At 40.0% G+C, this 25,873-nt stretch overlaps 1 protein-coding gene across 1 annotated transcript in view; it reads right to left on the bottom strand.

Moving 5' to 3' along the window:
- Positions 1-25,873, bottom strand: part of dennd1b (DENN/MADD domain containing 1B) — a 248,526-nt gene that overhangs the window by 88,829 nt on the left and 133,824 nt on the right. The window contains exons 9-11 of the mRNA XM_055221560.1: positions 17,497-17,550; positions 11,550-11,706; positions 692-822 (exon numbers count right to left, since the gene is read on the bottom strand). Of these exons, the coding sequence (XP_055077535.1) occupies positions 692-822; positions 11,550-11,706; positions 17,497-17,550 (342 nt within the window). The remainder of the gene's footprint in view (positions 1-691; positions 823-11,549; positions 11,707-17,496; positions 17,551-25,873) is intronic.

Below are 25,873 nucleotides of genomic sequence, written 5' to 3'. Positions count from 1 at the left end.
GACTTAAGCCCACGCCTCAAGCTCGGTCGAGAGAAACGCGCGGTCCCAAAACTTGCGCAGAAACCCTCCAAAAGACGGACACATCCCGACGCTCGTCTTCATCCCGACGCTCCAGAATGAGAGACAGGCACACGCCGCATGTCAGAGGAGGAGGAAGAGGAGCTAACGACGCGCAGACCCGAGAAACGGCGAGAGGAACCGGCCCGGCAAGACTCAGGCGAGAGCGGACGGCAGCTGGCACTCCGGGGCGCGCTAGCCGGACAGGGCCTTGTTAGCATAGCGCTGACAAGCTGATGAGAGGCGAGCTGTCAGAACGCCAAGCTAGGCAACCGGCGAGACCTGCGAAGACGGGAAGGGGGGGGGTCTCGCGGATCAGAAGACGGAGGCGAGGAGGAGGAGGGGTAGCGGAGACCTCCCTGTTGACTAGTTAGCCGAAGACCCGACCGCGGAACATCGTACGGGCCTATGACACGGCTGCACGCTCGGCTAGCCCCACGCGCGCGCCACTCCGCTGGTACCCGCCGCGGCAATAAGTCAACGGGCGATGCGCGAGTTGTTCGACGATGATTTATTCCTTTGCTGTTGCCCGTTTGCCCGTGTCCGAACAGACCTGACGCGCGGTTCTCACTCGGGGGAGGGTGAGTAAACGCGGCGTCCGAGGCCTCGTTTTGTGCGCGCGCGGTTTAGTTACTGGACAGGCAGAGGAGGAGGAAGGCAGCTGGATGGCGGTAACGATGTAGCTAACAATATCTCCGCGCGCAGTGGCGGGTAGAAACGCGATGGTCCGTCCGTACGGCGAGGACAGCGAGCGTTCAGACGAAACTAAAGCGTTAATTATATACGAGTTATTGGGTAAATTATCACACGGGTTTGGGAATCGCGCGGTCGGTCGCCACCCGCTAAAAAAACAACAACAACAACGTGGAGGAAAGTGCAGAGCGGAAAGAGGTTTTATTTATAAACCGGAAAATACTGAGTTATACGAGGCGATGGAGGAGCAGGTACAGTCCTAGTTTGGATACTGTTGTTTATTTATTTTATTTATTTATTTTGGGGTAAATGCAAATACGACTAGTCAAAAGTTTGGACACATCATTTTATTCAATGTTTTTGGGGGTTTTTTACTTTTTATATACACACAGAAGACACCAAATATATTAAATAAGATGTATGGAATTATGTAGCAAAGAAAACCCCCCAAAAACCCCCCCCAAAAAACCAAACAAAAAACAGTAAAATAAATAAATACATTTTAAAAAAAAATAAATAATAATAATAATAATAATAATAATAATACATTTTATATTGTAATTCTCAAAGTAGCCCCCTTTAGTTTATCGAGGAAAAAAAAAAAAGTAAGGTGTGTCCAAATGTTTGACTGCTAGACCCACTCTCTCATGCAATTTTTTTATTTTTTATTTTTACTACTTTTTACACACAGAAGACATTAAATATATAAAGGAAAATATATATAATTATGTAGTAAAGAAAAAACAAAAACCCCAAAAATAAATAAATAAATAAAAATAAAAATAAAAATAATAATAATAATAATAAATTTTATATTCTAATTCTTAAAGTAGCCCCTTTGGTTTGCCAAGAAAAAAAAAAAAAGAAAAAAAGTAAGGTGTGTCCACATGTTTGACTGATAGACTGACTCTCTCATGATGCAATTTTTATTTATTTTTATTTATTTGTATTACTTTCTGCAGAGAGAACACATCAAATATATTAAGTAACATATACAGAATTATGTAGTAAAGAAAAAAGTTGAGATAAAGATACTTAATATTTTTCGACAAAGTAAAAGGTAGGTATTTTGAATTAGTTAAAGTTATTTACCTTTTTTCTTTGCAGCGTAATAAAGATATAATTCCATATATCTTACTTTATATATATGACGTCTTCTGTGTGTAAAAATGTAGAAAGTAGCAAAAAAAAAACAACTTTTAGCTGGTCGTGTTACTTAAAAGTTATCTCTATGTTTATAATAATACAACAAAAAAAAAGTATAACTGTTTTTACACCAATTTAATCATCAGTGAGTTTAAATTTATCGAGTAAAAACCTGTTTCCTGAGTCTTTTCTCTGATGGGAAACACTGATCCACTGACAAACATCTGCCTGTGCACGAAATCTATTCACTAAAGTTGTAAAATATAAATAAATCCTTTTTGGCAGACAGAACGCAAACACATTTTCTGAAATTTACCTGGATTGTTTCATCATATTGAGAAACAAATCCACATCTTTATTAAACACAATGAAATTAAAAAAAGTCTTTGCATTAATCATGAACTGGTGGAATAATAATAACGGAGAAACAGCCAAAACATCAACACTTTCCTTCGTTTTTTTTCATTTTGTAGACGTGGGCAAAGAGATTTTCTAAAACATTTCTCGTCTGCTGTGCCTCCCGTCGACGCAAATCTCACTCCGGGCCCCACTAATAATAATTTACTCTACATTTAAAAGAATATGTGATGCTTTCTCCTTGGATTTACATGTTAAAACAACAGGTTCCTCTGGGTTTAGTGCAGATATAAAGAAATATAAACAAATATCTCATGTAAAGTTGATTTAAAACTCTATTTTATGTCTTGCTTGTTGTTTAGGGGGCCCCTGCTCGGCTTCTGAGGGCCCCCACTTTAGGAAACGCTGGTTTAGATTAATTATTTCGCGTGTCGGTCAGTGCGTTGTGATTAGTTTCTGTACCTGACGGCAAAATACAGTATTGTGTCTTTAGATTTTATATTTTTTGTACAAACGTGTTGAGCTGTCGCCTCTTGTCAAACGGAAACAAACGCAGAAAACACGTGTCGATATCTGTCCAAAAGCAGCAGCCGTGTTGCGCGAAGGCCGATAATCTCGCGACGACGTTTAAACGAAGCAAAACGGAGCGTCCGACGCCACGATATTTCTAAATTTATCTCAAACAGACGTCAACTACGACAAAAAAAAAGGTTCGTTTTACAAGTTTTTCCCTCCTAAAAGTCGCCGTAAAACAAGCGAGGTGGGTTAAGTGTCTTGCTCAACGGCGGTATTCATCTGCGGGATTCAAACCGTCAAGCCTTTGGACCAGTGGACGAGCGCTCTACCGACTGAGCCACTGAAGAGACGCACAGTAAACGCACAGAGTAAAACTGCGTCGCCGACAACCGTTTCCTTTTTAAATCAAACTTCACTTCGATATTTTAATAAACCTCACTGCAAAATACTGAACTGCGTCGTTGGATTTAATATTTTGATGGCCTGAAATGTTCCGCAGTGTAGCATTAAACACATTTATGTAGCATTCACTTTATTACGGTTATTTTTATGGTTCAAAATTAAATAAAAAAAACACTTGAAAACTGAAAATATGCATCATTATTATTACTATTATTATTGTGAATAGGGTCGCCTCTCCACAGATCTGACCTGTAACAGTTTAGGCTTAGATTAGCTGCTTCAAATCTTCACTTCAAAATACACAGAATGTTCCACAGTACGGCATTAAACACATCTATCTTGATTTTATGGTTCAAAATTAAATAAAAAAACCAGGGAAAATGCTCATTATTATTCTTGTGAACGTCTACCCTCCACAGATCTGACCTGTAACAGTTTAACGCCACACTGTGGGACATTCCAGGCAGAGCGATAACATCTCCATGGAGACGAGAAAAGTGACACACAGAGCACATTTAAACCTGCTTCAAATCTTCACTTCAAAATGCAGTTCTGTGTCGTTTCAGTTCATATTTCTTGTACAAACGTGTCGAGATGTTGCCACTTGTCAAACGAAATGTTCCAGAGTATGGCATTAAAAACACATCTAACTAGGATTCACTTCACGATGGTTATTTTTACTGCTCAAAATTGAATAAAAACACTGAAAATCTGCATTAACTGTTAAAAATTAAATAAAAAAATTGAAAATGTGCATTAACTGGTTAAAATTGAAGAAGAAAACATAAAAAATTTGCATTAACTGCTCAAAACTAAAGAAAAAAAACTGAAAAACTGCATTAACTGGTCAAAATTTAATAAAAAAAACTGAAAATCTGCATTAACTGTTCAAAATTAAACTAAAAAAAATTGAAAATATGCATTAACTGCTCAAAAATAAATAAAAAACACTGAAAAACTGCATTAACTGGTTAAAATTGAAGAAGAAAACATAAAAAATCTGCATTAACTGCTCAAAATTGAATAAAAAACACTGAAAATCTGCATTAACTGTTAAAAATTAAATAAAAAAATTGAAAATGTGCATTAACTGGTTAAAATTGAAGAAGAAAACATAAAAAATTTGCATTAACTGCTCAAAACTAAATAAAAAAAACTGAAAAACTGCATTAACTGTTCAAAATTAAACTAAAAAAACACTGAAAATATACATTAACTGCTCAAAACTAAATAAATAAACAGAGCAGTAACTTCTCTTAAAGTGACATATCATTGAAAACCTGCTTCAAATCTTCACTTCTTCACAGTCGTGCGTCGTTTCATTTCATATTTCTTGTACAAACGTGTCGCTCCGTTGCCCTTTTTGTCAAACGGGACCAGAGGCAGTAAACATGTGTCTATATCTACGGCTCATTTGACGCGCGCGGCTCCTTCAGATCCACAAAAGGAGCCGTATCGTGCATAATCAGAGCGTTGATCGTATAAGTGAAGGAGCTGAGTGTTTTTATCACATTCTCTTCGGGAGGTCAGTCCGTTTTATCGGTGGGACTTTAAACGGGGGCCTCGTGTCGTCCCAGAGGAGTTCTTTTTTTTACGCCGCTGTATCTGACAACCTAAACAACAGCTCCACAAAGACGGATGGATCGGAGCGGAGGACAGGATGAAACGATAACAGACGAAAAGCTTTGACACGAGCGCTTAAAATATCCCGATGTCGTATTTTTAAAAGACGTTTAAAAAAAAAAGGGTCATGTTTAAGCATAAAGGAAGCTCGCGAAAATATATACCTGACATTTTCTGACAAATTGAGAGATTTGTAAGTTATTTTATGCTATTAGTTTGTGCTTGACTTCAGATATTAGGCTTAAATTGAAACGATTCACGAGGGAAATTACTTGGACACAGAATCTCACGCAACAATGTAATAACAAAGACCAAAAAAAACAGATTTAGATATAAACTTTTTGCAAATATAAAAAAAACAAAAACAAAACAACCAATCAGTATTCTCAATGGGGTACCCCAAGGCTCCGTTTTAGGACCAGTCTTCTTTTTATCATATGTGTTTCTATTTGCATAAAGTAAAAAAGTTAAAAAACACTGTATATATACACAGCCGTTAAATTGGCTCCGAAACTTTAAATTCCACGCAGAAATACGTGTGTGATATGTGACGGTGTGAGGCGCAGTGTGGCTATGGGACCAGAGGTGGCGCCGTGCTGAGGGCAGACGTATCGAGATGTTGCCACTTGTCAAACGAAATGTTCCAGAGTATGGCATTAAAAACACATCTAACTAGGATTCACTTCACTATGGTTATTTTTACTGCTCAAAATGGAATAAAAGCATTGAAAATCTGCATTAACTGTTCAAAATTAAATAAAAAACTGAAAATCTGCATTAATTGTTCAAGATTAAATAAAAAAAACATTGAAAATCTGCATTAACTGTTCAAAATTAAATAAAAAACATTGAAAATCTGCATTAACTGTTCAAAATTAAATAAAAAACTGAAAATCTGCATTAATTGTTCAAGATTAAATAAAAAAAAACTGAAAATCTGCATTAACGGGTCAAAATTAAATAAAAAACATTGAAAATCTGCATTAACTGTTCAAAATTAAATAAAAAACTGAAAATCTGCATTAATTGTTCAAGATTAAATAAAAAAAAACATTGAAAATCTGCATTAACTGTTCAGAATTAAATAAAAAAACATTGAAAATCTGCATTAACTGTTCAAAATTAAATAAAAAACATTGAAAATCTGCATTAACTGTTCAAAATTAAATAAAAAACTGAAAATCTGCATTAATTGTTCAAGATTAAATAAAAAAAAACTGAAAATCTGCATTAACGGGTCAAAATTAAAAAAAAAACATTGAAAATCTGCATTAACTGGTCAAAATTAAATAAAAAACTGAAAATCTGCATTAATTGTTCAAGATTAAATAAAAAAAACATTGAAAATCTGCATTAACTGTTCAGAATTAAATAAAAAAAACATTGAAAATCTGCATTAACTGTTCAAAATTAAATAAAAAACATTGAAAATCTGCATTAACTGTTCAAAATTAAATAAAAAACTGAAAATCTGCATTAATTGTTCAAGATTAAATAAAAAAAAACTGAAAATCTGCATTAACTGGTCAAAATTAAATAAAAAAACATTGAAAATCTGCATTAACTGGTCAAAATTAAATAAAAAAAACATTGAAAATATAAATTAACTGCTAAAAATAAAATAAAAAAAACTGAAAATCTGCATTAAATGTTCAAAATTGAAGAAAAAAAACATAAAAAATATGCAAAAATTACCAATTGGCTCCGAAACTTTAAATTCCACGCAGAAACACGTGTGTGATATGTGACGGTGTGAGGCGCAGTGTGACTATGGGACCAGAGGTGGCGCCGTGCTGAGGGCAGAGGCTGACAGGTGAGATTCTCTGAGGCGCTGTTATGTCGCCGTCTCTGATTATGGCGCTCCTATAGGACGGCCTCCGCTACAGCACCCATCAACACCCAGGGGCCCCCGGGAGCCGCAGGTGCCACAGATCAGACTCAGAGTTCTGTTAAGTTACACAGATGAATATATGAAAAAGTCAACGGTATGTACAAGTAAAAGTGCGTACGACACGTCTCCATGTTTTTTATAATTATGAGTTAAATATGAGATGGGTGGAAAAGTGACTATATTATTTTTATACATTTATTTGTATTTTTAGTCTTAATTATTAGCTCATTTTGAACTTTTTTTTATTTTTTTAACTAGAAAACGTTTTATTTCAGGCAAAAAAAACACTGTATATGTGAGTGCGATATCTGAACTGCAGTGTCCATGGAGATAGACAAGTTTAATGCCATATTCTGAAACATTCTATTCTACTATAACTACTGAAATTTTAACTGCAACAATCTGCGGGCATGAAACATTTTAAACCCGATTCTTTTGTGTAATTTACCGATTTTGAACAATGGAAGAGCTATTCCGTTAAAGAGATGGGTGGAAAAGTGACTGTAGTAAATATTTATCAATCAATCAATCAATCAAACTTTATTTGTTTAGCACTTTACAACAGCAAAAACTGAACCAAACTGCTTTTCGAGTGCATTAAAATGTAAAAACAACAACAAAAATTAGCGAATTAGTCATTAGCTGAAGGCAAAAGTGAACAAATGAGTCTTTAGCTTTGGCTTTGAACTGGGACAAAGTAGTGACTGAGCCTAACTCTAGGGGCGAAGAGTTCCAAAGTCTAGGACCAGCCACAGAAAATGAACGGTCACCCCACTGTTTCCATAGTTTTTTATCATAGTTTTACGTCAGTTAAGTGTCTGTGTCGTCCGTCAGTCGTCCAGGTCAGAGACAAAGTTTAAATCTGTCAACTGGACGAAAAGTTGTAGCAGCGAAGACCAATCCACTTCTACAGGTCAGGTCTGGTATCGATAGAGCAGCTCAGGGCCACAGTCGGCTGTTCATCTCCATCTCAAAGAAAAACAAATGGTTCAAGAGAAATGTTTGGTTTTTTTGTATCGAAACAGGAATGGCGGCGTGAGAAATCATCTATCTCCGATTTATAACGTCATCCTCAGACCCAAAGCAAACAAAGAGAACAAAGAGAACAATTTAGGCTGAAACCGTAAACAACAGCTGCTGCGAAATGTCTTCACTCCTACAACTTTTTGTCCAGTTTAACTTTGCCTTTTACCATCAGTTAAGTAGAAGTTTGTGGAAAAAAACGTTGAGTAAAAAAAGTACTAAAAAAAAACAAAACAGGAAGTAGTGGTGAGTGAGGAGCAGATTTTTTTGGCTGTTAAAACCTTCACTTAACAAAAGAAACGTGTTATTTTCCGCTTGTTTGATCAGGCTAAAGCACTTTAGCTTTAAATGCTATATTATTTATTTAGCAGAACCCTGGTTTTGAGGAGAAAATGCCGTATACGTTCATGGTCTTGTCAATGAACATTTTTGACACATACAAAATTAAATAAATAAATAATAAATAATTCTATGTATTTCAGATTGTTTTGGGGTCATATAGGAGGTTAACCAGGTAAAAAAGTAAGAAATAATACAGTGAATACAAAAAAAAATAATAATAAAATGCATGGTTAGAAACACGCAAATGTAAATAAATGTAAATGTGCCAATTTGTGCTTTAGTGCTTCAGATATTAGACTTAAACTTAACTGTTCCACAAGGGAAATACAAAAACAAAGACCAAAAAACAAATTTTAAAAAACAAAGATTTAAAGCAAAAAAAAAACCAAAAAAAAAACCAAAACAACCAATCAGTATTTTCAGTGGTGTACCCCAAGGTTGCGTCTTAGGGCCACTCTATTTTTCATCATAATTGTTAATATTTGCATTAAATTAAAAATAAAAATAAAAACTTTAAAATAAACAAATGAATAAATCGTCTATATATATTTTTGTATATTTTTTTTATTATTTAAAAATCTATTAGCTAACGTTTAAGTATCGTTTCTTATGTTTTGAGTGTGGTCTCGCGCAACGCTCCGGCTCTCCTGCTCGTTTCACTCATAAAAAAAACCATCTGAAATCTCCCACACTGTAAAAACACTGTAATATAACCGCGTTTGACACAAAATGGCTGACATCACTTTCTCTCCAGCTCCTCTCGTAAACGTTTGGCTCAAATCCCATGGAAGATAAGAGGACGAAGGACCCGAGATGTCCTCCTACGCGCAGACAGAAGGAACGCTAAATCAAACACACAGTTAGGACAAGTAATAACAGATAATTTAAGGCTTTTGGGTCGTTAATATGTCAAAACCCGAGCAGCAGATAGAGTCCAGAATTAGCCAAGCGTTCACGGCTTGTCAGACGGCAGCTGGTTGACTGTTGCAAAGCGCCGAAGGAGGAAGTCTCGGGAAAACCGCAGACAGAGTGAGAAACTTATTAAGTAGCTCGCTTATGTTTTATATCCTACAATGCTTCTTTTTTTTTTTAAAGAAGGTAAATTACGAGATAAAAGTCTACGGTTTTTGCACAAACATTACCTCATTTCATTTGTCCGTTTCCTACAAAATACAGCAAGGATTTAATCGCACGACAAACTCAAAGAACCGTTTGTTTTAAAAGATTGAGGAAAGTATGTCACCAGTGAGGTAATAAATGAATATATTTAACTTATTATAATCATTTATCTTGCAATACATTTTCAAATTTTAATTCAAGGCCTTTGTAAAGAGTTTGATTTGATTTAAAAACTCAAATAAGCAGCGAGTGAAGAACCACGTGTATAAATGATTGTGAAGAAAATGTGTAGTTTACAGTTAAAATACAAAAATATACTGTGGTCGACGAAAACTATTATGGATTTATTATGGATTTTTCAGTTTTTGTTGAGTAAATCTTGAGCAAATCGAGAAATCACTGTAATAAAATCAAAGACAACTGAATTAAAATGTCTTTACAAAATGAACCCTACACAGAACGTTAAATGTGGGCTGTTTTTTAATGATTATCTTTCGGTTTATATCAAGTTATACAAAATTAAGAACTGAAAATTACTCTTGGGTTTCGAGCTACAGCGAGTGTTCTCCGTTGTCATAGCAATTAAGCAATTCAAATCCAAATATTATCTGTTTTGAACAAGTAAAGGTCCCCAGAAAGTCCGTTAAATCAGGAAGGAGCCGTTCCAAATCGAATCGAAACCCATGAATTACCAAAAAACACAATATTTTTTCATCATCTGACTTATTTCCATTTATCTGGGCTTGGGACTGGCATGAAATATTATCGTTTGTGTTGGAATTTGATCCACAAAACGGGGAATCCTTATAATCACTATTTCAAATTTGATAAAACTACATTTCTTTTCCGTCTGATGTTACCTCAATCTGATTTTTCTTTACTGATTTTGTAAAAAGAGGCCGATCTCTTGAATTATCCTGATGATGACGACGATAATGAGGCGATTTTTATGTAATTCATCAGAAAATTAAATGCAAAATTAATCAGGAGCATCAGGGACATTTACACAGCACATTTATTTTATTTTCAATCACTTAATTTTGGAACATCTGATTTTTTTGTGCAATTTTACACGCTTTTCTCAGCCAAATTTACATAAACGTCGGATCTCAGTGTGACTCTGAAGTGCTGTATGTTTGCGATTTGTTTTCTCCCCGACAAAACCCACAATGTCGATGAAACGTTCTGCACCGACAAAGACGCCTACGAAGGTTTGAACTTTGAGAGAGTTTAAACGAGAGAGAAATGTGAGAAAATGTTAACGCCTGTGTGAGAAAAGTGTATAAAGTGTGTGGTGAGGGGTTTTACAGACAAAAACAGAGAGAATAATGTAAAAAATAAAGGATTTTGCCTATTGCGGGTTATTTTTAGAATGTAAACTGTAGACTGTATATAACTCCACAAACATACATTTTGATAATATCCGTTTTTTCCATCCTCCCTCCTCAAATTCACTCCAAAATTGTCAAAACAAGATTCAAAACTACACCTTTTCCAACTCTCCTCCAACACGTCTCCACTCTGGGAAACTTCCCGGTGCAGCCAACAATATTTGTGAGAGTAAGTCATTTACTGTGCAGTAGTTTTGGCACGAGAGCCACGAAGAGCCGTGTGGAGCCGTGTGGAGCCGCGTGGAGCCGTGTGGAGTTGTGTGGAGCCGTGTGGAGCCGTGTGGAGTTGTGTTTAGTTGTGTGGAGCCGCGTGGAGCCGCGTGGAGTTGTGCGGAGTTGTGCGGAGTTGTGCGGAGCCGTGTGGAGCCGTGTGTAGTTGTGTGGAGCCGTGTGTAGTTGTGTGGAGCCGTGTGGAGTTGTGGGGAGCCGTGTGGAGCCGTGTTTAGTTGTGTGGAGCTGTGTGGAGCTGTGTGGAACCGTGTGGAGCCGTGTGGAGTTGTGCGGAGTTGTGCGGAGCCGTGTGGAGCCGTGTGGAGTTGTGCGGAGTTGTGCGGAGCCGTGTGGAGCCGTGTGGAGTTGTGCGGAGTTGTGCGGAGCCGTGTGGAGCCGTGTGTAGTTGTGTGGAGCCGTGTGTAGTTGTGTGGAGCCGTGTGGAGTTGTGGGGAGCCGTGTGGAGCCGTGTGGAGTTGTGTGGAGCTGTGTGGAGCTGTGTGGAACCGTGTGGAGCCGTGTGGAGCTGTGTGGAGCTGTGTGGAGCTGTGTGGAGCTGTGTGGAGCTGTGTGGAGCTGTGTGGACTTGTGTGGAGCCGTGTGGAACTGTGTGGAGCCGTGTAGAACTGTGTGGAGCTGTGTGGAGCTGTGTGGAGCCGTGTGGAGTCGTGTGGAGCTGTGTGGAGTTGTGTTTAGTTGTGTGGAGCCGTGTGGAGTTGTGTGGAGCTGTGTTTAGTTGTGTGGAGTTGTGTGTGATTGAACTCATTTCTACCAGTTACCGGCTGGTGGTGCCCGGAGCTGACGGGCCCGAGCTGGGGTACTCACAGTGCTGAGTTTGCTGGAGGTAATGATGATCCGTCGTTCGTGGAGCATCGAGGCGTAGAGCTGGAGCATGTTGTTGACGTCCACCGCCACAAAGTACTCTGTCAGGTTCCTCTGCAGACAGACAGCGACAGGGAGGAGGGGGAGCGTGAGCGGGGATTTAACACAACGTGGGGACCGCAATCCGCACACACGCCAAAAACCGTGGACGCCTGAGAACGTTACGGCGGCAAAGAGCTGGAGATTATGGAAAGAAGTGGACTGAGGGAGTGTGACGTTAGCCAAATGACGCGTATTGAGGCTATTATTTTGTGATTTTAATATCTTTTTTATTCTTTATTTACAAATTGTGTTGGACAAATACAAAAACTTGCCTCGCCTTTAAGAAACAAAAAGAAAAATTACAAAAAAAACAAATAAATAAATAAATAAATCAGGTAAAGTTAGCCAAATGATGCGAATTGAGGCTATTATTTTGTGATTTTAATATCTTTTTTATTCTTTATTGACAAATTGTGTTGGACAAATACAAAAACTTGCCTCGCCTTTAAGAAACAAAAAGAAAAATTACAAAAAAAAAACCAAATAAATAAATAAAAAATCTGGTAAAGTTAGCCAAATGACGCAAATTGAGGCTATTATTTTGTGATTTTAATATCTTTTTTATTCTTTATTGACAAATTGTGTTGGACAAATACAAAAACTTGCCTCGCCTTTAAGAAACAAAAAGAAAAATTACAAAAAAAACCCAAATAAATAAATAAAAAAATCTGGTAAAGTTAGCCAAATGACGCGAATTGAGGCTAGCAGTTATAGCGGCTAATTTAATAATTTGTCGAGTTACATATTTGGAATTTTGAGTGCGTTTATCGTAGCAACCAAAGAGCGAATCAGGAGCGATGTTGTTGTTGTTGAAGGTACTTGTCACTTCCTGTGGTTAGTAATTCTGTCAGTCAAATCTGTTGCTAACGCTAGCAGGAGCGACCTCGGGGAAAGAAGGCGCCTGATTTGTCTGTTATTAATGTTCACATCTTGATTTACAGACACAAAAGCGAAATAAAAACGCCAGGATCACGTCGAGCGGGTTAAAGCGAATATTTTAAGATCGTAACGACGAGTTTGACGGCAGCGGTTACACAGAGAGCGGCGACGGTTTTTCAATAGAAAGTGAATTGGAGCCAGAGTTGATGGAGTCGAATCAGGTCCGCGGTCTCTTCGTATTTGCGACGTGGCGGCTAGCAGATTAGCTATGTCCGTTTGTATAAATTGTCTATGCTAGAAACAGGTCGCCATGATGTGTAACAAGGCGGGTTAAAGGTCAAGGGTTACAGAGGTTAATGTCAGGGTTAAAGTTAAAATGTATTGTATGAGCTGTGTGCTGTCTGCATCTAATTAGAAACCATTTTATTGTTTGCTAGTTATTGTTAGCTTTAACGCGACAGCACGACCTCAAAATTCAAAACTTGCTCAATCTCAGAGTTGTGAAAAGAGCTTATAAACTCATCACGGTGAATCATTAGGATGTTCTGAATGTATAAAGTGAGTGAGGAGTAACTTTGTTCCACTGTAAACTGTTTAAAATTAACTAGTTCTGGTTTTCACTTTTTTTAAAACAGTAAAAACCTTTTTTTTTTTTTTTTTATTATTGTTTTCGTCCAGGTCTGATCCATCGCAAAGGAAAAATAAAATCTGTCAAAACGTGGCAGGAGTGATGACCCCTAAAACTAAAAACACCTATTGTCTCCAGTTTCAGCCTTTAATGGTCCTCCTATTGTTCTTTTTGGTTTCTTTTTTGTTTGGTTTGGGTCTGAGGATGGAATCGTCCAGTTTCAGCCTTAACAACCCTATTCAACCTTTAATGGCCCCCCTATCTTTAATGGCCGTCCTATCTTTAATGGCCCCTCTACCTTTAATGGCCCCCCTATCTTTAATGGCCCCCCTATCTTTAATGGACCCCCTATCTTTAATGGCAGTCCTATTTTTAATAGCCGTCCTATCTTTAATGGCCGTCCTATCTTTAATGGCCCCTCTACCTTTAATGGCCCCCCTATCTTTAATGGCAGTCCTACCTTTAATGGCCCCTATACCTTTAATGGCCCGCCTATATTTAATGGCCCTCCTATATTTATTGGCCCCCCTACCTTTAATGGCCCTCCTCTCTTTAATGGCCCTCCTCTCTTTAATGGCCCTCCTAATGGCCCTTCCATCCTGAATCATTAGGACGTTCTAAATTCATGAGGTCAGTGAGGAATAACTTTGTTCCACTGCAAAATGATTAAAATGAACTACATCTGTTTTTTTTCAGGTTTTTAAGAGGAAAAATCATTTTTTTACTAAACTTATCTGTGTAAACCCTCAGTCGTCCAGGTTTGATCCATCGTAAAAGAAAAATAAAATCTGTAAACTGGACAAAACCTGTCAGTTTTGTCCTATTTATAGAACTGCTAAATGAAAATGACAATAAAAAAGACAGAAAGACGTAAGAATGATGCATAATTATAGATAAATTTAAATAAGAAAGAAAAATATATGATGAACATGTGACGTAGGTTTATGAAAACAGTGTTCATATTTAATTATACTACATATTTTGCATTTTAATTATAATTTTGAACACACTTGGAGACTTTATTCTGCACTTTTCTCCTTTATTATTAATTTTACGATGATTATTTATTTATTATATTGTGATTTTAATGTCTTTTTTATTCTTTATTTGCAAATTGTGCTAGACAAATGCAAAAACTCGCCTCGCCTTTAAGAAACAAAAAGAAAAATTACAAAAAAAATAAAATAAATGAATAAAAAATCTGGTAAATTTTTAAAAGGTTTTGTTAAGTTTAGGATCAGTTCGGTTCGTTTAAGGTTTGGATCAGTTTTAAAGAAAATGAATGCGATGTCCCCAAAAGCACGGACGGCCCAGTATGTGCGTTTGTGTGCGTTTGTGTGCGTCCATGTCTGTGTGTGTGTGTGTGTGTGTGTGTGTGTGTGTGTCGGATACATAACAAACTGTCCCGAGCTCGCGAAGGAAACGTCAATACGAGCGTAGAAGTGCCAAGCAGTGTGCCAGAGAAAGACGCCCAGTCCCCGCCGCGTAAAAAAAAACGACACATTTCTTTGGCACACTCCGAGACAAGTGCGCGCTAAAATTATCCGAGGGAAGTGGAAAAGCCGAGGCTCGACTCGGCGTGAAACATGTCAATGGGTTTTTATTAGCGGCGAATCAAGCGGAGGAGTCCGGATGTGCCGACTTTAAAAGGTGTTTGGAATCACGGAGTCGTTTTTGTCCAGTGTCTTAACGCAGTGTCGGGACGGTTCAACGAGGCGCTGACAGAAACGGAAAACCAACAAACTCCAGCTCAAGTCGAACTCAAACTGGGAAAAAAAAAAAAAAAAAAACAGTCCGAGAGGGATTTTTACTTTTACTTTCACTTTTAAAACCAGGATAAAGCCGTGTTTTTACAGAAATGTGTTGGTTTTTTGTTCTGTTTCGTGTCTTTGTTTAAAAATGTTGTACAAAGTCGATACATATTTGGAAAAAAAAAAGGATTTAAAACATTAACGTAACATTTTCCGACTTAAAATGGTGTTTGGAATCATCGGAAAAACAAAAAGGCAACAAATTCCAGCTCAACTCAAACTGGGAAAAGTCTGGGTAGGATTTTTACTTTCACTTTCACTTTTGACAAACTTATTATTCTTTGTTGTTTTGTGTCTTTGTTTAAAAATGTAAGGAGACGAGGAGGTGAGGAAACGAGGAGACAAAAGACGAAAAGGAGGTGAGGAAATGAGACAAAAGATGAAAAGGAAGTGAGGAAACGAGGAGACAAAAGATGAGAAAAGGAGAAGAGGAGGAGAGGAGATGAGAAGATGAGGAGAGGAGGAGATGAGGAGAAGAGGACAGGAGGAGAAGAGAAGATGTGGAGAAGAGGAGATGAGGAGGAGAGTAGATGAGGAGAAGAGGACAGGAGGAGAAGAGGAGATGAGGAGAAGAGGAGATGAGGAGAAGAGGAGGAGAGGAGATGAGGAGGAAAGGAGGAGAGGAGAGGAGGAGGAGAGGAGGAGAACACTTGTGAAACTCGTCTGACACGTGCAGACGACTTCTGCTTCTGCTTCAGCCTAAACGTTTCAAGTTTCATTTTCTCGTTACATCAGCGACACAATCACCTGAGACTCGGCGCTTTTGGAGTTTTGTGCAAACTCTCGTCTCGTCTGATAAAAAGTTGATAGAAACGCGCTCGCCGTCTTCGCCGCGGCCGAGCCGTGTTCTTAAAATGTCCCCTGCCAAAACCCACTAGAATCACGTTTAAAAAACAAAGAGACGTTTTGGTTTGGATCCGTCTTCACCCGCGGCCACGGCTCACATCAAAACACGACAAGACTCTGACGCAACGATTTGACACGAGGACACGGAGAACACGATTAAAGACGATTAGAGGAGACGAGGAGGGGAGGAGGAGGGGAGGAGGAGGAGGGGGAGGGGAGGAGGGGGGGGGGGACGAGGAGAGGAGGGGAGGAGGAGGGGAGGAGGGGGGAGGAGACGAGGAGGGGCGAGGGGAGGAGGGGGCGAGGAGAGGAGGAGAGGAGACGAGGAGGGGGCGAGGAGAGGAGGAGATGAGGAGGGGAGGAGACAAGGAGGAGAGGAGATGAGATGAGGATACGAGGAGAGGAGGAGGGGAGAAGATGAGGAGAGGAGATGAGGAGGGGGCGAGGAGGAGGAGATGAGGAGAGGAGAGGAGGGGAGGAGGGGAGGAGGGGCGAGGAGGAGGAGGGGAGGGGAGGAAACGAGGAGAGTAGGGGAGGAGGAGAGGAGATGAGGGGAGGAGGTGAGGAGATGAGGGGAGGAGACGAGGAGGGGAGGAGAGGAGGAGGGGGCGAGGAGGAGGAGACGAGGAGAGGAGACGAGGAGAGGAGGGGAGGAGGGGACGGGGAGGGGAGGAGGGGGGGGGGACGAGGAGAGGAGGGGAGGAGGAGGGGAGGAGGGGGGAGGAGACGAGGAGGGGAGGAGACGAGGAGGGGCGAGGGGAGGAGGAGATGAGGAGAGGAGACGAGGAGGGGGGGAGAAGACGAGGAGAGGAGGAGATGAGGAGGGGAGGAGACGAGGAGGGGCGAGGAGGAGGAGGGGAGGGGAGGAGACGAGGAGGGGAGGGGAGGAAACGAGGAGAGTAGGGGAGGAGGAGAGGAGATGAGGGGAGGAGACGAGGAGGGGGCGAGGAGGAGGAGAGGAGATGAGGAGGGGAGGAGAGGAGGAGGGGGCGAGGAGGAGGAGACGAGGAGAGGAGACGAGGAGAGGAGGGGAGGAGGAGAGGAGGGGAGGAGGAGGAGGGGAGAAGACGAGGAGAGGAGGAGATGAGAAGATGAGGAGGGGAGAGGAGGAGAGGAGGAGACGAGGAGGAGAAGAGACGAGGAGAAGAGGAGATGAGATGAGGAGACAAGGAAGAGAGGAGTCGAGGAGGGGAAGAGACAAGGAGGAGAGGAGACGAGGATAAGAGGAGATGAGATGAGGATACGAGGAGGAGAGGAGACGAGGAGATGAGAAGAGGAGACGGGGAGGAGAGGAGATGAGATGAGGTGGAGAGGAGACGAGGAGAAGACGAGGAGGCAAGGAGAAGAGGAGACAAGGAGACGAGGAGATAAGGAGTGGAGACGAGGGGGAGAGGAGAGGGAGATAAGGAGATGAGGAGGAGAGGAGACGAGGAGATGAGGAGACGGGAAGAGGAGACGAGGAGATGAGGAGACAGGAAGATAAGGGGAAGAGGAGATGAGGAGAAGAGGAGCAGAGGGAAAGGGGAGATGATGCGACAGAAAAACGAGGGGAAGAGGAGATGAGGAGACGAGGCAAAGAGAAGAAGAAGAGAAGAGGAGGAGAGGAGAAGGAGGAGAAGGAGGTGTTGTTCCACTCACACTTTCTGGGATGGTGGGGAGTCCGTGGATGTCCGGAGCGATGAAGTACGAGTGCTGCGGAGAAAAACATGATTTTACACAGAAATTTAACTCGAGTTTCAAGTTTTATGAAACAAAAAAAACAAAAAACAGAGTAGAACTAAAACTAAAGGCCCAAGAAGAAAAACGAGAGAGAAAAGAGGAGGAGGAGAGACAGAATAAAAGAGGAGAAGAGAAACACCACATATCCAGAGGAGGCTGCTCCTCGGTCCAACAGAAAAGAATCGTTTTTGGATTAAGTTTGAGCTGAAAATGAAAACGAGTCAAAGAAACATGAGACGTTTTATTCAGACTTTATTTCCATTTTTCACATTTAATCTTCTCAAATATCTTCAGTTACAGTTAAATAAAGTTTTATACATTTTTAAAAGTAACTCAAATGAAACATGTTTGAGTAATTCAGTAAATTCAAAGTATGACCCGAAAACACCTCTGCTACACTGTGATGTCATTAGGTGGTGACGTCATTAGGTGGTGATGTCATTAGGTGGTGACGTCATTAGGTGGTGAGGTCATTAGGTGGTGACGTCATTAGGTGGTGACGTCATTAGGTGGTGAGGTCATTAGGTGGTGACGTCATTAGGTGGCGACGTCATTAGGTGGCGACGTCATTAGGTGGTGACGTCATTAGGTGGTGACGTCATTAGGTGGTGATGTCATTAGGTGGTGATGTCATTAGGTGGTGATGTCATTAGGTGGTGACGTCATTAGGTGGTGATGTCATTAGGTGGTGATGTCATTAGGTGGTGACATCATTAGGTGGTTCTTTCGTGTTTTTAAAGTCCGTACACAGCTGCTAAAAAAACTAAAATGTGTTTAAAATATTATGTTTCAAAATGTGTGAAAAAATATGATAAAGGAAAAATGAGTGATGCGTGAAAGAGAGGAGGAAGAGGAGGAGGAGAAGAGGAGAGAGACACACACAGAGAGAGGAGGAGGTAGAGGAGCAGAGGACGGGGAGAGGAGGATGAGGAGGAGGAGAAGAAGAGAGAGGGGGGAGAGAGAGAAGAGATGAGCAAGAAAGGAGAGAGAGAAGAGGTGGTAGAGGAGCAGAGGAGCAGAGGACAGGGAGAAGAAAGTGCAGAAAGAGAGGAAAGGAGGAGGAGAAGAGAGAGGAGATATAGAAGATGAGGAGCGAGAGGAGGGGCAGAGGAAGAAAAAAGAGGTGTAGAGTAGAAGAGAGAGGAGATACAGAAGAAATGTGGATGAGGAGAGAGATAGAAAAGAGAGAGCAGATACAGAAGATGAGTAGAGGAAGAGGAGCGATAGGAGAGAGAGAGGAGAGCGAGAGGAGAGATCGAAGAGGGGAATAGAAGAAGAGAGGAGAGAGAGGAGAGATAGAAGATGAGTAGAGGAGGAGAGAGAGGAGAGAGCAAGAGAGAGAAAGGGTAGGAGGACAGAGAGAGGAGAGAGATAGAGAGAAAAGAGAGAGGAGATACAGAAGATGAGTAGAGGCAATGGAGCGATAGAGAGAGAGGAGAGATGGGGAAGAGGAGAAAGAGAGGAGAGAGGGGAAGAGGAGGAGAGAGACAGGAGGGAGAGAGGAGAGACAGAAGATGAGTAGAAGAAGAGAGAGAAAGAGAGAAGATATAGGAGAGAAATAAAGGAGGAGAGAGAGAGGAGAGACAGAAGATGGGTGGAGGAAGAGGAGAGATGGAGAGACAAGAGAGAGAGGAGATATAGAAAAGGGGAAGAGGAGAAGAGAGATAGGAGCGAGCGAGATAGAGGAAGGGTAGGAAGTGAGGAGATATAGTGGAGAGGTAGAGGAGGAAGAGAGAAAAAGGAGAGAGGACATACAGAAGAGGGAAGAGAAGGAGAGAAACTGGAAAGCAGGAGAGAGGAAATACAGAAGATGAGGAGAGAAGGAGAGCGAGAGGAGAGAGAGAGGAGATACAGAAGATGAGGAGAGAAGGAGAGCGAGAGGAGAGAGAGAAGATGAGCAGAGAAGGAGAGAGAGAGGAGAGAGAGGAGAAGAGAGAGGAGATACAGAAGATGAGGAGAGAAGGAGAGAGAGAGGAGAGAGACATGAGCAGAGGAGGAGAGAGAGAGGAGAGAGAGAAGATGAGCAGAGAAGGAGAGAGAGTGGAGAGACGAGAAGAGAGAGGAGATACAGAAGATGAGGAGAGAAGGAGAGAGAGAGGAGAGAGAGAAGAGATACAGAAGATGAGCAGAGGAGAGCGAGAGGAGAGAGAGAGGAGGGAGAGGAGATACAGAAGATTAGCAGAGAAGGAGAGAGAGAAGAGAGAGAGAAGATGAGCAGAGAAGGAGAGAGAGAGGAGAGAGAGAGGAGATACAGAAGATGAGGAGAGAAGGAGAGAGAGAGGAGAGAGAGAAGAGAGAGAGAAGATGAGCAGAGAAGGAGAGAGAGAGGAGAGAGAGAGGAGATACAGAAGATGAGGAGAGAAGGAGAGAGAGAGGAGAGAGAGGAGAGAGAGAGGAGATACAGAAGATGAGGAGAGAAGGAGAGCATGAGGAGAGAGAGGAGAAGAGAGAGGAGATACAGAAGATGGGCAGAGGAGGAGAGAGAAAGCGAAACAGAAGAGAGAAAGAGGGAGATGAGGGCAGAGGAGAGACGAGGCCGCTTGCGTTTGACTTTGTTGTATGATTTATTCTCATCTGGGCTTGTTTCTGTGTGAATAGCTGAGCGAGCGCGTGTCCCGGCAGACGAGGCCCGGGTGAGGTCTCCAACGAAAAAGACAAAGAGAAAAAGAACTGAAGAAAAAAAAACTCTTTACTTAAGCATTAAAAAGACTGAAGGAGCAGCTCAGACGAAGAGAGAGACGGAGGAGAACGAGGAGATGGACGACGCTTGTTTAGACCCATCATCGCGGTGGAGGAGATGGACAGGTGAAGGTTCAGACTCAGGGGGGGGCGGGGATAGGCGGGTGGTGGAGGAGACGGGTGAAGCGGCCGGTTCACAGAGAGGCGGAGGCAGCGGATCTCAAACTTTTCACACCAAAAAAAAAAAAAAAAAAACACCAAAAGATAAATTTCCAAGTCGCACCAGGTCTAAAACCGCGACGAAACTCCACTCTCGCCTCTAAAAGTTGTGAAAAGTGCTTATAAACTCATCACCGTGAGTCATTACGATGTTCTGAATGCATGAGGGAAGTGAGGAGTAACTCTGGGCCACTGCAAAATGTTAAAAACACATATGTCAAACTCAGGCCCGGGGGCAAAATCTGGCCCGCGGAGTAATTATATTTGGCCGCGTGACATCATATCAAATGCACCAATAATACTACAAATCCCAGAATGCTTTGCTAGTGCGTTGCAGTCGTGGCCAATGCGCAGAACAATAAAACTGAATAAAATCGAGCTTATTTATTTATTTATTATTATTTTTTTACGCACTTTTTCTTCGCCAAGGCCTGGACCGTTAATAGTTTGAAAGTTAAATTTTTAATGAATGAAATTATAGAGTTTTGTGTTTGTTTGTTTTTTGGCTTGTGCAAAAAACATTCACTTTAAAAAGGAAGTAGAAAAGATACAGAGAAGACAATTTATTTGATTTATTTAAATAAGAAATCAAAACTACCAATGAGTCTTTTATTTCAAATTTAATTTCTTTATGTTTGTAATATCAAACTTGAGTCGTTCCAGATTTTGTGTTTAAGAAAAATGTTAGTTTGTGTGTTTAATTTATTTCCATATGATATAGTTAAACGTTCCATGTCAGGTGCTGGGAATTTGTCTTAGTTTTTAATTTTGGCCCAATGTGAGTTTGACGCCTCTAATTTAAAATGTTGTTTTTCATGTTTTAAGACGTAAAATGTTCTGTTTTTCATGTTTTAAAATGTAAAATATTCTGTTTTTCATGTTTTTAGACGGTAAAATGTTCAGTTTTTCATGTTTTAAGAAGTAAAATGTTCAGTTTTTCATGTTTTAAGACGGTAAAATGTTCAGTTTTTCATGTTTTAAGACGTAAAATGTTCCGTATTTCATGTTTTAAGATGGTAAAATGTTCCGTTTTTCATGTTTTAAGACGTAAAATGTTCCGTATTTCATGTTTTAAGATGGTAAAATGTTCCGTTTTTCATGTTTTAAGACGTAAAATGTTCCGTATTTCATGTTTTAAGATGGTAAAATGTTCCGTTTTTCATGTTTTAAGACGTAAAATGTTCCGTATTTCATGTTTTAAGATGGTAAAATGTTCCGTTTTTCATGTTTTAAGACGTAAAATGTTCCGTATTTCATGTTTTAAGATGGTAAAATGTTCCGTTTTTCATGTTTTAAGACGTAAAATGTTCCGTATTTCATGTTTTAAGATGGTAAAATGTTCCGTTTTTCATGTTTTAAGACGTAAAATGTTCCGTTTTTCATGTTTTAAGACGTAAAATGTTCCGTATTTCATGTTTTAAGACGGTAAAATGTTCCGTTTTTCATGTTTTAAGACGTAAAATGTTCCGTATTTCATGTTTTAAGACGTAAAATGTTCCATTTTTCATGTTTTAAGATGGTAAAATGTTCAGTTTTTCATGTTTTAAGGCGGTAAAATGTTGTGTTTGCCTTTAAATGATCTAGAATCAAACTTTTCAAAATTGTGGTTAAAATTGACAATAGAAATAATGAAATTTGATAAACAAACAAAAAACAGTGACGTGGATTTGAAGAAACTGACACAAAAATGACATCTTGAATGAGGAGGATAAACATTACTCAAACACGAATCAGGCTAAAACTGGTATCCAGCTAAAATACAGCCTGATTTTTATTTTATTTACTTTACTCTTAAACCTTGTGTTGAAAACTGTGTGATACAAACGTTGAGACAAACTTGTTTCTCAGTAAAAATGCGACACAGAGTTATTTTAAGATGACTTCGGTTACAGGACACGACTCTTCATCTTTAGGTTCTTAAGAGTCCGTGGAATTTTTTTTTTTCAGTGACTGCACGCGCCTTTTTAGCGACGTATTCTACCTTCCTGTAAACAGTTAATAGTATGTCCGCTTATGACTTTGTACGGACTTTTCTCGGATTATAAGTTCTGGAAAAGTTTGTTTGTAAAGTAATTGTCTGGTCTGCAGTCGCTTCCTTCACAATTACAGGTCTCGATACGACAAAAGTCACGTTCACAGGACAGAAAGCTGAATCAGAACAAATATAAGACACTGGTAGGATTGTTCTTTTTGGTTTGTTTTGTTTGCTTTGGGTCTGAGGATAGACTTATAGATCATGAGAGATTATGTCTGAAGCTTTTTCCTAACAAAAATATCTTATTTAACTCCTCCTCTCAAACCATTTCTTTTCTCTGACTCAGATCTGAACTTCTCTTTAAACGAGTGTGTTTGAGGTGCAGCTGTACAGCAGACTGTGGTCCTGAGCTGCTCTTGTATCGGTTCATTCTCTTCACTCCTACAACGATTTGTCCAGTTGTTGTCCAGTTCGTTTTGTTGTTTATTTATGCATTATGTTTTATCTGTGCGTCCCTGAGTCTTCCCACTTTCCTCATAATCATGGCTGTTGAATTCCTCGGATGTGATTGGAAGACGGTTTTCCAGCCGGGACAATCCTGGGGCCCACGTTCAGCCGCCTCCCACTAAATTTAAGAAGATTGGGGACACCTGTTCAGGAGCTACATTATTGTGGAATGTGTGTTTTAGTTAACTTTACTTTTTTTTCGTTTTTGTTTAAACCCTCGCAAGGTTCTTATATTTTTAGTCTCTTTTTGTTTAGTTTATCCTTAGCATCCCTGTTAATTAAATCACTTCTTACTTCACCATTTTCCATGTTTTTTTTTTCTTTTGTTACTTCCCTGTCGAAACAGACAGATTTAAACTTTGTCTTTTGCTAAGGTAAGTTTAATGCAATACTGTGGAACATTTTGGTTATAGCACGCGAGATATCTCCATGCTAGAATTATAATAGTTAGCATTAGATTGTAGTTCAGTTGATCCGAAGGTTGACGGTTCGAACCCCGCTCTCGACACTGACCCACGTAAGAAAATATAAAAGAAAGTCGTACCATTTAATGTTGAAAATCACATTCTATTGTCGAAAGAAAGAGTGTTTTTTATTAAATTATCAGTGTGATATCGGAATCGTTATCGCGTTAGCATCGAAATAAAGCTCGACGTTTCCGTATCGTGACAACACTCGTCTAAACACAAACCCAAACACAACGCGGTTAGAAGCTGTTTTTGTTGTTGTGTTGTTGTATTGTTGTTGTGTTGCTTTGTTGTTGTGTTATTATTTTGTTGTTGTTATTGTGATGTTGAGTTGTTGTGCTGTGTTGTGTTGTTATTTCTGTTGTGTTGTTTTGTTATTGTTGTGTTTTTGTTTTGTTATTTCTGTTGTGCTGCTGTTGTTTTGTTACTGTTGTTGTAGCAGTTGTGGTGTTGTTGTATTGTTTTGTTATTGCTGCTGTTTTGTTACTGTTGTTGTAGCAGTTGTGTTGTTGTGTTGTTTTGGTATTACTGTTGTTGTTTTGTTACTGTTGTTGTAGCATTTGTGTTGTTGTGTTGTTTTGTTATTGCTGTTGTTGTTGTGTTGTTTTGTTATTGCTGTTGTTGTTTTGTTACTGTTGTTGTAGCAGTTGTGGTGTTGTTGTTGTGTTGTTTTGTTATTGCTGTTGTTGTTGTGTTGTTTTGTTATTGCTGTTGTTGTTGTGTTGTTTTGTTATTGCTGTTGTTGTTGTGTTGTTTTGTTATTGCTGTTGTTGTGTTGTTTTGTTATTGCTGTTGTTGTGTTGTTATTTCTGTTGTGCTACTGTTGTTTTGTTGCTGTTGTAGTAGTGGTTATGGTGTTGCTGTATTGTTTTGTTATTGCTGTTGTTGTGTTGTTACTGTTGTAGTGGTTGTGGTGTTGTTGTTGTTGTCTTGTTTTGTTATTGCTGTTGTGTTGTTGTTTTGTTACTGTCACATAAGAAAATATAAAAGAAAGTCGTACCATTTAATGTTAAAAATCACATTCTATTGTCGAAAGAAAGAGTGTTTTTTATTAAATTATCAGTGTGATATCGGAATCGTTATCGCGTTAGCATCGAAATAAAGCCTGACGTTTCCGTATCGGGACAACACTCGTCTAAACACAAACCCAAACACAACGCGGTTAGAAGCTCTTACGCAACACGTCTCCTTTAACTCAAAGAAACACACTTTTTTATCCAAGTTTGACGACAGCTCCACTTTCTTCAGAAACGCACAAAGTAGACGTTGGTTTCCATATGTCAAAACACAAAAAAAAAGCCTCGCGAATTGTTTTAATTCCCCGGCAACTCCGTCTTTTCATGTCCGCGTTCGACAAGCTGCACTACACTTTTTAATCAAATGCAACTCCTTCCAAATGTGGATAAAACATGTTTACGATATGTGCGGAGTAAATATCCAGCAGCAAACAGAATAGGTTAAGTATTTGTAAGTGTCGCTAGCAAAACAAAACAACGCCGCTACATACGAGCTAGCTACTTTCTGTTCAACTTTAGCATAAACACAGTCAAATGTTTAGGTCCCCGGGAGCGCGCGTGTTAAGTGCGCAAAACAATTATCTAGAGTAAACAGTGTATTCCCAGCGGAGGTCAGCGCGGCCGGGAATTTCAAAGGAGATTTTCCATTTAATCAGGCTACGCGGATACTATAGGCGTGTTTTGTTTTTAAGCATCCAGACAACATACTGTACTGCCCACCTACACAGAAACGATCGCCGCGTCTAACACATCCGCAGCCGATATCGACGCCATGTTTGTTGTTTTTAAAAAATCTAACTTGTACTTTTTAATAAGCTTCGGCTCGTACGGGAAGTTGTGAAAGAAAACGAGATTCCTGTGGTTTTCTTTGGTGTCGTTTTGGGCAGTTGTTAAATGTACAAACACGGTTGTTGTTGTTGTTATTATTATTATGCTAATGCTAAACTTCCCCGTTTTTTTAAAGTGTGTTTTGATGCAGACAAAGTAAAGATGTGTGATTATCTAAGCTGAAGAATTCCGTGAGTTTTAGCGTTTGTAGGAGTTCATTTAAAACAAACGGCGTGGAGCGAATCGGAGGTCAGGTCTAGAGTGAAGTTTTTTAGCGACTTTATCTTCGTTAGCCAAGTTTGTATTGAGGATTTTCCGGTTAAAGCGGTTCTTAGGCCCGTCACGATGGCACATTTTTAACTGTGATGTACTGGGGCGACAGTGGCTCGGTTGGTACGGTTTTTGCCCATTGATCCACAGGTTGGCGGTGCGATTCCAGCTCCCACAAATGAATGCCGTCGTCGCGTTCTTGGGCAAGACACAACGGCAGCGTTCATCTATACGAGCTGGAATCGCACCGCCAACCTTCAGATCAGTGGACACACGCTCTACCGACTGAGCCACTGTCGGCCCATGTCACATTATATATTGCTATATTATTGCTG

The sequence above is a fragment of the Periophthalmus magnuspinnatus genome, chromosome 4 (assembly GCF_009829125.3).
Source record: "Periophthalmus magnuspinnatus isolate fPerMag1 chromosome 4, fPerMag1.2.pri, whole genome shotgun sequence".
Lineage (NCBI taxonomy): Eukaryota > Metazoa > Chordata > Actinopteri > Gobiiformes > Gobiidae > Periophthalmus > Periophthalmus magnuspinnatus.
Note: the sequence above shows the minus strand (reverse complement) of the source record. Positions and strands in the feature narration are given on the sequence as shown.